Below are 12034 nucleotides of genomic sequence, written 5' to 3' on the forward strand. Positions count from 1 at the left end.
TCTGAGGATCACTATTCGAAGCTAGCCGGGCAGGAAAGGCTGTTGAGACTCTAGAAAGGCCGTTGAGACTACTTAGAAAAAGCTGGAAGTGGTGCTGTGGCTCAAGTGGTAGAGCACTAGCTTTGAGCACAAAGATGCTCAGGGACAGCACCTAGGCCCCTGAATTCAAGCCCCAGATCTGGCAAATACAAAAACAAAAATCCCATCACTTTATTTGACACAAATGTGTAATTATGTTATCAGTTGCTTTAGTTAATTATAAAGCATTTTCTATTTCCATTGGCTTTTAGAAAGGACCTAGGCTTCCCATAGAAACATATTATATGCAGGGAAGTTCAGTATTAAAAGTGAGATTTTAAAACTTGTGAAGGTCTAAGTGCTTTACAGCAGATGAGTGCATCAATAAAATGTGATATGTACACACATACACACACACACACACATACACAATGGAATTTTACTCATCCATTAGATGAGTTTGGCCCAAGATTGGGAAACACTTTTGCACAAGGCATGTCTGCCGATGCCTACCACTAACTTGGCCCTCTGAGACCTAGATCAACTCCTGTTTTTCACCTTGTATGTGCTTAGGTGTTTTTTAGGCTTCTGTGTCCCATTTATTGTTTATTGTAAAGATAATGTACAGAGGGGTTATGGTTATAAGTCAAATAAAGAGTACATTTCAGGGGCTGGGAATATGGCTTAGTGATAGAGTGCTTGCCTAGCATGCATGAAGCCCTGGGTTCGATTCCTCGGCACCATGTAAACAGAAAAAGCTGGAAGTGGTGCTGTGGCTTAAGTGTTAGAGAGCTAGCTTTGAGCAAAAAGGAAGCCAGGGACAGTGCTCAGGTCCTGAGTCCAAGCCCCAGAACTGGCAAAAAAAAGAAAAAAAAAGGAATACATTTCTTTTTTTCTTTTTAACAATGTCATCCCTTCCCTTGTTCTTTTCCAGTTTTTCCCTCCTGACCCTATACCCACACCTTGTACAGTTCATCTTCAACATAAGGTCTAGTGCATTTGTTTACCTTTTGTCCCCACCAGTTCTGTGCTCCCCTTTATCTCCCAGAGATAGATAAATGAACAAACAAGACAAAAGAAAAAAAAGCCTCGTTTCCCCTTCCTGGAGTTCATTTTGATAAATGCTATTTTGTATGGTCAGATGCACATAGCTATTGCGCCTATGTGATCCTTTCCTAAGAATATCCTCCTTTGGTCTCACTCTGTGTGAGTGCCTAGAGTGTGTCCTTGGTTTTAAACCTAAAGATAACAGTAGTAGTTCTTGTCGGGTAGGATCTGTGAGATTAAATATGATAAGCCAAATAAAGTAATCAGTACACTACAGGGGCTCAATAAGTGTTATCTGGAACAAATAAAGTGGCTTGCTTCTTTACTTGTTCTTTTCTTCCTCCTAACTTAAAACCTTTGCTTAAAGGTAACTTCAGTCAACAAGAGCCTTGGTTTTCACTTAGGACAATTTGATTTGAGCTTTCCTGCAGCCAGGGTTGGCAGGGTTAATACATGCCAGCTGAGAAGCCATGCTGTTTGCCTTCTGGCAGCCCATATGCAGATGCCCTGGTATTAATTACATAAGAAACCCCGATTAACTTAGAAGTCCTTTAACTGTCAGGGAGGCAGCTGTTGTAGCTTTGAAACAGGTTTCCTTCCTCCCTCCTACTGTCAGTCCACAGCTTTTTTAATCTCTTCTTTAGAGAACTGCTAAGGGTGCACTGTAGGTCCTCAGAGCCCCTGGCTAGTTCACTCAACTTTTTGATCTGTAGTTACAGAAGTCCTAAGGGAGCTTGCATAATTAAATTCACATATAATTTAAAATAAACACAACCAAACCAACCTCCCATTGCTTTCACATCCTTACTCTTTCAGCAGTTAAAACAGATGATATCCAGCATTTTAGACCTGAAAATGATGTTAAAGACAATCAGACCTAACATTTTTCAGTGTACAAATGAGCAATTCAAGGCCCAAAAGGCATGTGGACTGCCAAGGTCACAGAGCTAGTCAGTGGTGAAGCCTGGGGTCGAAATGTGCCCCTGGTCTAGTGCTGTTCCCTTGGCATGTTGCACTCCGCGTCATGGAGCTCTGTGCCCAGAGAAGGAAGGAGTCTAACCATCTGCTTTCAGCTTCCTTTTCTCATGTCCTTGTGCAGATCTTACAGACAGGAGGCCAGTGAGGAAAGTAAAGATTCTTGAGAGAAGCAAAGGCTGTGGATAGTGACGTCTCCATGAAGCCCTTTCTTGAGTGTGGTAGGTTGCACATGAAACCCTTGCAGAGAGCATGCAAGCCGAGAATTAGACACGAGGCTCAATTGGAGTCTCCTTTGCATTACACTTGTCCTCAGTTGTTTTGACTATAGCAGGTTTATTTGTAGTGACTGTTTTTGTAGGAGAGATGGAACAGGAGAGGTGATAATTTGGGTCAGATGAATAATGGGGTGTGCCTGCGGTGGTTTTGCCAATGCAGCAGGTTTTATTAGCTTTTCTATCATGGACACTGTCTCAGGTGCCTTTCTGTCTAGTGTTGAAAAGTGGTTCAGTTGGTTTTCTTCTCTGTTATCCACCCTGCTAGTAGTAGCAGTCACAAAGCTCATTTAGGTTGGTTAGTTTTTTCCTAAATTTTGAAACAGCTTTTGTTACAAGAATTTATTTTAAAGTCCCTTGATACTTAGATTCTTAATTCTTCAGTGAGAATCTGGGAGGCTTGGGAAAAGAGGAAATGGAGAATTGGTAGGTTAAGAGACAAGACAGTGTTTGGGCTTTTTACTGTTTAGGCTGAGACCGTGGTGGCTAAATTCTGCAGTTCTTCTCTTATATGCTGCTATTCTCTGTGTTGAGATAAAAGCTGTTTTTAGGAGTGATCATTCTCCTTAGACTATTCATCATGATACTATGCATTCAAAATATTTAATGGGTTTGCTTGTTGCTTTCTGTAGACAACTCCAATAAATGGATTCTTATGCAGAACAAACGTTAAGCACTTACATGTGTCAATTATTGTGTTGGGTGTTGAAGATACAGAGAAAGATGCTTGTGATAATTATAAGCAGGTAATTAGAATAAATTGATAAGTGAGCAAGGTACAAAGGGACTCAGGACTTACTACCAGCCGAGTGCTCACACAAATGCTGTTCCCTCTTGTTTTTGGTTATAGGTCGAAGATTAAACCAGTAGTCTTATATTATTCTTGTGCTTATTAAATATCTTACACTCAGTGAATACTTTTTGCTTTTTCAAATGAATCTACTTCTTTCCCAGAGAAGTTTCTTTTCAGTGTCTGGCGTTGTTACTGATATACTTGTTCAGGCTAGTGTTATGTGTTCAGAGACAGACAAGAAAGGAAAGACACGAAATATAGACAGAGCCTGGGTGAATACAGACAGATCTCTTTAATATTTTGGGAGGCAAAGGAGGCTTGAGGATTTGAGGTAGAAGCAGAATAGGTCTAGATCTATTCTGAACCATCTTATGCTGATAGTTACAGTAAAACAAATTGTGATATCCACCCCCCCCAGCATGTTTTTTAGGAAGCTTTTTGTTATCTTAAATACTATTTGAGTTTGTGTAAGGAGGTTAGCCATTTAGATTAGTGGGGATTATCTTGAAAGGGAAACGTTTTTGAGATAGATCACATTTCTTCCTAGATTTGTTTTATCCTAGTGGGAAGTTCTTTTCTTTGTCTTAAGCTGAGTCTTCTCACCCATAAACAGAAGTCTGACTTGATTGGGAAGTGTGGCACTAGTGAGCTGGTAGCTTGGGCACTGTCTCAGCCATCAGAAGATGAACTGAATGAGCCCATAGCTCAGGCAGGCTCTGTGTGTGTGTGTGTGTGTGTGTGTGTGTGTGTGTGTGTGTGTGTGTGTGTGCTCATGCAGATCAGCTGATACATTTAGGTAAATGTGAGAAGCATAATAAGGTAAAATTGAATATGGCAGGGAAGTTTGGGGTCTTAAGCCAGAAGGAAGGTTTTCATTTTCACACATCAGCTATAGTTTCTCCTTGGGCTTGGGTTCCAGTGAGTGACATCCTAGTAATGGCATTTGTATGGAATTCATGTAAATTCCTGAGGCTGTCCCTCTACAGAATGAAAAAGGGAAGAGGAGGTCGCTGCCATCTTCTAATAGAAATAGCAGCTTGTTCCCTGGGGATGAGCTGAGGAGGGAAATTCTTTGATATTTGAAGAACCTTTTCTGACTGGGATATTTCCTTTAACTGAGAGTTCCTGGAACTTTTTCCTCTAGGACCCTGATATCCTAATGGAGTCTCTGTGTCTCTGTTTCTTCTCACTCTTCTCTCTACTCCTTTTTCCTTCTTTCTCCTTCTCCACCAGGCCAGCTGAGCTGCATTTCCTTCCCAGCTAAAGAAGAGAAGTACCTCCAGAAGATTGTGGACTGCCTCCCCTGCATCTTGATCCTCGGCCAGGACTGTAAAGTCAAATGCCAGCTGTTGAACCTGCTGTTGGGGGTGCAGGTGCTTCCCACCAGCAAGCTGGGCAGCGAAGAGAGCTGTAAGCTTCGGCGCCTCCACTTCACCTATGGGACTCAGACCCGTGTCAGCTTGGCTCTCCCTGGACAGTATGAACTAGTGCACACACTGGCTGCTCACCAGGGCAACTGGGAGACCATCCCTGAGGAGGACTTGGAGGTCCAAGAGGACAGTGAGGATGCTGCTCATCTTTTAGCTGAACTGGAGGTGACGATGCATCATGCCCTCTTACAGGTACCCATCTTATGTACCAGTTGTACATTTTTATTCCAGCTTGGCATTTATTTTGACTTTTTGAGTGACTTGATGCTGTACACTCTGGGTTCTGAGCAACAGCTCGTGGAGTCAGAAGAAATATTTCAGAAAGTTGAAAACAGACCAGGCTGTAGCAGTGCCCATCACTGCCTCTGATCACCATTGCTGTATGGCACCGGGTAATGTGATGTCTCCCAGCACAAAAGGAAAGAAATACGTGATCATTTTGTCTTGACAGAGTTGTTACCATCAAAGTTACAAAGCCTTTTTTTTTGTTCTTCCTGGTGGTACTGGGAATTTGAACTTAGGGCCTTGCTCTTGCTTGGTAGGTGTTCTGTCACTTAAGCCATACCCCCTAACTCTCCTTTGCTTCTTTTTTTTGTTGGTCATGGGTTTTGAACTCCGGGTCAAGGCCCTGTCCGTGAGCTTTTTTTGCTGAAGTGCCACTTCCGGTTTTCTGGTAGTTAATTGGAGATCAGCGCCTCATGGACTTTTATGCCCAGGCTGGCTACAAACCTTGATCCTTACATCTGAGCCTCCTGAGTAGCTAGGATATGGGTGCGAGCCATCAGTGCCTGACTGCTTCATTAATTTTTTTTTTTTTTGGCCAGTCCTGGGGCTTGGACTCAGGGTCTGAGCACTGTCCCTGGCTTCTTGCTCAAGGCTAGCACTCTGCCACTTGAGCCACAGCGCCACTTCTGGCCATTTTCTGTATATGTGGTGCTGGGGAATCGAACCCAGGGCCTCATGTATACGAGGCAAGCACTCTTGCCACTAGGCCATATTCCCAGCCCCTGCTTCATTAATTTTTTAAAAATAGTTTCTTGCATTATGTGCCAAGGATCAGCCTTGGACCTTGATCCATCTATGTTTGCCTCTTAGACAGCTGGAACCACAGGAACATACCATCATTCTAGGCTTATTAGTTGAGATGGGGATCTTGGTGACTTTTACCTGGGCTGGCCTTGAACCTCAGTCCTCCTGATCTCCCCCTTCTGAGCAACTGAAAATATAGGCAAACACCCATCACTCTCAGCTCCCTTTTTTTGTGCTTAGTAGGAAATTTGTTACTGGAATTTATCTAGCCATCCCTATCTCAAAGACAGTAGGATGACGAGTAGTTAACATTCTTACTAGAATTGAGACCAAATGAAAATTGTTGTTGGTTTTTCCTGAGATCTAGCCATTAATTTACCAAACAGAACAGTTTATTTCATCTACTTTATAAGGAGCCCACGTCTGGCTCAATGTAAGAAGACATAGCAGTTTTGTCATTTGAAGAATATCTTGGCTTCTCTTTTGACATAAACTTCCAAATAAAGCACACCAGCCATGGTGTTTCCTAAGAGATCATTGAGTCTCTCCAGTGTTCCCACCTCCATTTAGGAAAGACTCCTCTCTTCTGGGCTTCTCTTGCTACTGGATTGCTAGGACTAGGCCATCTGACTTGACTGAATGTGGATTGGCAGAGGATATGCCTGTCAGCAATCAGGAGTGGGTAGGAATAAAAGATGGTGATTATGCTCGGAATGAAGAATTCATCCCAGTCCACCTTTGAGTGGCTATACCAGAAAGATCTGGCTGGTTTGGCAGGACTCAGGAGTGTGGTTTCTTCTGCTTTATAAACTCTCCATTTATCCCTCTTCTAAGAGACTTGGTTTATCAATCTATGAATGAGTCCTTTGGTTGTGGCTACAGTATGTGATGATCTAGAATTAGAAAGTGGTTTCTCACTTCTTTCTACAGTGCATGTTTTTTTTTTCTTTATATGCTGGAGGGAACTGTAACTAGTCCTCATTTTCTTTTCACTTAGTTCTAGTGGTAGTTTTCTTCTAGTGTTCAGACTGAGAACTTAACACTTCTTAGATCCAGGAAAATGTGAAAATTCCTAGATAACTCTGATAGTAGCTCTGGAAGGAATCCTTGCCTATTTGTTTATTTTTGAGGCAAGCTCTCCTACATAGCCCAGGCTGATCTAGAACATGTGATCCTTCTGCCTGTGCCTCCCAAGTGCTGAGACTACAAGTGTGAACCACTACACCCACCTCAAGTAATCCTTATATTACTGAGGTTTTGCATCTGACCATAAGCTTCTTCATAGTTTATCACTGTTTGATCCAAATGCAATCTCTGCAGAATATTGCCCCAGTCCAGTTCTTTCTGGACTCAGGGCCTGAGCACTGTCCCTGGCTTCTTCCCGCTCAAGGCCAGCACTCTGCCACCTGAGCCACAGCGCCCCTTCTGGCCGTTTTCCATATACGTGGTGCTGGGGAATAGAACCAAGAGCTTCATGTGTAGGAGGCAAGCACTCTTGCCACTAGGCCATATTCCCAGCCCCAGAAATACATTTTTGATCCTACCACTTGCTACAACATGGATGGACTGGAGGACATTTATATTAAGTGAAATAAATAAACCAGGCAAAGAGAGAAAAATACTGCATGATCTTTTTAACACATGTGATTTAAAATAAGGTCAGATATACTTAGATAGAGAATAAAAAACTGGGTTGAGGATGTGGAGAGGAAGGTGAAAGTTGGAAGGAGAAAATAGAGAGATACAGGTCAATGGATACAAAGTAGCAGACGTGTGGAATAAACAAGTATAGACAGGGAATGTTCAACATGGAAATAGTATTCAACATGGAAAGATAGTTAACAAAATTGTACTGTACTTGGAATTTTTGTGAAATAACTTGATATTAGCTCCTCTTATCACAAAAGAACTTAGGTAATATGACAGGTTGCTTCACTACAGTAGCCATTTTATTGGTTACGTGTATTCCATACATTATGTTGTAACCTTAAATATGAATAATTCAATTTATTTGAAAAATTTTAAGACAGGCCAGGTGCTAGTGGCTTATGCCTCTAATTCTAGCTTTTTAGGAGGCTGAGATCTGTGGATCTTGGTTTGAAACCAGCCTTTGGCAGGAAAAGTCTGTGAGACTCTTTATCTCCAGTTAACTACCACAAAAGTCAGAAGTGGAACTGTGACTTAAATGGATAAAAAAAAAAAGTGTAGGGACAGTATCCAGTCCCTGAGTTCAAGCCTTAGGACTGGCACAAAAAATAAAAAGAATTCAAGTAAGAGTCTCATGAAGCAATACTCCTTCTTCTTACAGTACGCTTTCATATTCTCTATTTAATTTTGTTTTGTTCAAAAAAAGATGTTAGTGGCTATGGGGGAGTGAGGATCATAGCAACCCACTAAATTGATGTCGTGACCCGATATACTGTGACCTACAGCTTAAAAGCTACCATTAAATAGCTGAAATGATTGCTGTAACTTAGGTGGTGATTTTTCCCATTTTTGCTTTTCAGTTTTGGAATGTGAGCAAAGCCATCTGCCCAAGAAGCAAATTAGACTGATTTAAATTTCTAATGCTCATTTCCTTTTGTTCCATGAGTTGAAGTGATAGAAGAAAGCCACGGGAAGGAAAGTGCAGGCTGTTCCTCACTCAAACATGTGAGCATGTTTCTCACTACCAAGATCTCCCAGGCTTTGCTCTTGATAGGCACTAAGCACACAACTGAGGTCACTGTTGAGGAGGTTACTGAAATTGCAACACCAAATCAGCTTTATCTCTGCACAGTTAAAATACAGATTCTCACTCTTCTGGAGGAATTCTCTAACCTTCCATGTTGTTTCATATGGCTAACAAAGAGCCTTAGTTTTTCCAGATCTGCTTTCTTCTTCAGTGGTTTTTAATGTACAGCTGAGAATAAACGTTCTAAGTTTACACCACCTGATGCCAAGCTTAGAGGACTTTGCAGCCTGTATGGGATTCAGGCACTGACCTTTTGCTGCAGTTGGATTTGTGTCTCTGTTAAACAAATCAGAGATGCTAGGCTCACTGCTGGGAGCAGTGCAAAGAGCTATCCAGAAGACTGCACGTGCTAGTAAAAAAAAAAAAAGTCTTTTTATTCCACTTTGGGTGTATTTAGGAGCTATAAGTTTGCTCTAAACAGCCCTCATATCTGGTTTTTAGAGGGGGTGGCAAAGAAAGGAAACATTAGCTAAAGGAAACCAAGATTGAATTAGGGGAAATAAGATGTTCATTTTGAACTGTCAGATTATCAAAGCAGAATTTCCCACTGCCTTCTTATACAATAGTCATTCTTATAATACATTTCTTTAAAGTCTTCATAAATTAGCCATTTTCAGTTTGTTCTAGAATAGACCAAGTCACATGGACCCAGACTTCTTGATAGTCCCAGCTTTTTAGTTCTGAGTCCCTTGAGATTCTCAGCTCATAATTCAACAATAGAGGAACAATTTGAAGCCATAACTGAGGCCTTGTTTCGTGTTAGAACACAGTATTTTTCCAGTTGGCAGTACATTCTTCATTGCTTATATTCAGCGATTCTATCTTTCTATGCAGATGCACTTCACTTTCCCCACCCTCACCTCCTTCTTTTAACACCTACATCTACCACCTCCTTTTTAATCTTACAGGTGTATGAACCGTTGACTGCCTCACAGTTGCTAAATCTGGTGTGTGTGTATGCACTGCATTTTTGGTTTGTTGTTTTTTCCTGTAAACACCTGTAAAAAGGGAAAAAAGCCAGTTCTGGTGGCTCATGCCTGTAATCCTAGCTACTCAGGAGGCTGAGATCTGAGGATCATGCTTTGAAGTTAGCCAGAGCAGCAAAGTCCATGAGAATCTTATCTCCAGTTAGCCAACAAAAAGCTGGAACTGGAGATGGATATGTTGCTCAGTGGTAGCGCACCAGCCTTGAGCAAAAAAAGGGGGGGGGCTGGGAATATGGCCTAGTGACAAAGTGCTCGCTTCCTATACATGAAGCCCTGGGTTCGATTCCTCAGCACCACATATATAGAAAAAAGCCAGAAGGGGCGCTGTGGCTCAAGAGGTAGAGTGCTAGCCTTGAGCAAAAAGAAGCCAGGGACAGTGCTCAGGCCCTGAGTCCAAGGCCCAGGACTGGCAAAAAAAAAAAGCAAGAGATCAAGGCCCTGTTAAAGTGCACACACATAAAGAAGAAAGAAAGGAAGGAAGGAAGGAAGGAAGAAAGGAAGGAAGGAAGAAAGGGGAGGAAGGGAGGAATAAAAAGCAGCAGAGCCAACTAGACTTGCCCAGTCTGAGAGGTTCCTGCCAGCCTGGCAGTGGCACTTCATTTATTATGGCAGTTGCATATATTCAGTTGTTTTGCTCTTACCAGTAGCTTGCTTATCCCACCAGCTGCTATCTGGCCCTTTGGATAAATATACATGCCACCTGGCAGCCAGACTGTCACACTGCCCATGGTCACTGCTTGTGACAGTGTCCTCCCATCCCTGCTCACACAGGTCATTTTCCATATCCTTTGTGACTTCTTTGTGATAGCTCAGCCAGTCCTCAGAGGATATTATCTCAATTTATAGAGTATCTTTACTGTGTAGCCAGCAGACACTTTTTTTTTCTCCTTTAGTGCTGGGGTTTAAAGTTAGGGTCTTGTGCTCTCAATACACTTTTTTATTCACAGCTGGTGCCTTACCACTCGAGTCATATGTCTGTGTCCAGCTTTTTGTTGGTTAATTGGATGAATCAATCATTGTCCTGATAGTCATCCACATTAGAACTCTTTGCTTTTATGCAACTGACTTTGGGATGGTAGAGAAAGGAGAGGCCTCTCCTGGCTCGCCACTTAATAAGCCTGATTATAACTGTTTCCTGTTTGAATCATCAGTTCACACGGTTACCCTTCACTATAATTGAGCGTTAGCAATATGTAGTGAGCTGTACATGGATGAGCCCCCACCACTAAACTGATGTTCTTAGGAAGCAGTCTTTTTCAGTGAGTGAATTTCTTTATGAATCCTACTTTTCTTCATAAACCATTGCTTCTTTCCATGTGCCATTTTGTATAAAAAGCAAAACCCAAAGGTGATACTCGTGCTTGGAGACTAGCAAGCACCTTTCTATTTCATTCTCTTAACTCTGCCAGGATAATTATTAGTGACAGATGAATTCCTATAATTCCATGGATTCCTGCTTTAGGAGCTGAATCTCTTTAGGAGCTGAATCATGATTCAAAGTAAGAACTGAGGGGTGCTCTTAAGATTCCTGAACTTCTTTTTTCCTTGATTTAGGAACAAAATGCTTACTCACTGCTTCATTCTTGAAGTGAAGGCAAACAGCAATTTCAGTTAAATATATGGGATAAAATGTGTGGGATGTGGGCTGATGGATTTTATGTGGTGATTGAATGTGGTTTTGAGCAAGTAGTAAAGGTGTCATCTCTTCACTAATTCATTCCACAAGTATTTGCTGGATGCTTACTAAGTGACAGACACTGCATTGGGTGCTGGGAAGGAGTATAGCACTGTTCCTTCCATGCAACAGGCTGTGGTCAGATTTCTGGCTTATGTGGCTATAATAGGACCAGGCCAGCTTGGCTCATCTACTTAATAGGAACTTTTATTTTTTCACTCCCTGTCTCCAGGAGACAGTGCTGGCTTCCCTTTTTGTTTATAACCGTCAAGCGTGAGTCATCCCTTGGTTGTGAGTATTGCAGAATTGCAAATCACATTTCATTTTAATTTGTACTGTTGCCAGGGTCTCAGCCTGCAGCCCTTTGCCCATCTCCCAGCAGTCATGATAGAGCAGTGAGACCAACTAACTGAGCAAGTGAGTTGACTGGGGAAGACAAGACTATGGTACTTACTTTCTGTCCTCCCAACCCCTGGCCCCTGGTTGTGGGCCTTGAACTCAGGGCCCAGGTGCTGGGCTGAGCTTTTCCTACTCAAGGCCAGCACTCTACTACTTTGAGCCACAGCTCCACTTGTGGTTTTTGAGTGGTTAATTAGAGATAAGAGTCTCAGGGGGACTTTTCTTCCCTGGCCTGGCTTTAAACTGTCATCCTTATATCATAGCCTCCTGAGTAGCTAGGATGACAGATGTGAGCCACTAGTGCCCAGTCATACAAAATTCTTACTGAGAATTTTCTAAAGAACATTTAACTTAAATTTTGAATATTTGGCTTTTCTTCCTGTACTAAGATTCATTGATTTATAGCTTTAAAAAACATATATATATGTATGTATATATATATATATTTTTTTAAGGGGAGCTTTGCAGTTAAAAAAAACCAAAACTACCTAATATAGTTTTTATTTCTTGGAATTGCTTTTTGTCTTTATCCCATCATGCACATAATTATGATACTGGTATTTATAAAATTATGTATTCCATTCTAAGCATTGAAATTTTTTTATATCCCAAGTTAAAAAAAAAAAAAACGCCTCCCTGAAGTGACTCACTCTCCAATAAATGTGGTTCAGGA

At 41.7% G+C, this 12034-nt stretch overlaps 1 protein-coding gene across 1 annotated transcript in view; it reads left to right on the forward strand.

The window, feature by feature from the left end:
• Dstyk (dual serine/threonine and tyrosine protein kinase) overlaps window positions 1-12034 on the forward strand; it is a 44415-nt gene that overhangs the window by 14680 nt on the left and 17701 nt on the right. The window contains exon 2 of the mRNA XM_048357104.1: window positions 4342-4730. Coding sequence (XP_048213061.1) covers window positions 4342-4730 — 389 coding nt within the window. The remainder of the gene's footprint in view (window positions 1-4341; window positions 4731-12034) is intronic.

Source organism: Perognathus longimembris, chromosome 11, assembly GCF_023159225.1.
Source record: "Perognathus longimembris pacificus isolate PPM17 chromosome 11, ASM2315922v1, whole genome shotgun sequence".
NCBI classification, from domain to species: Eukaryota; Metazoa; Chordata; class Mammalia; order Rodentia; family Heteromyidae; genus Perognathus; species Perognathus longimembris.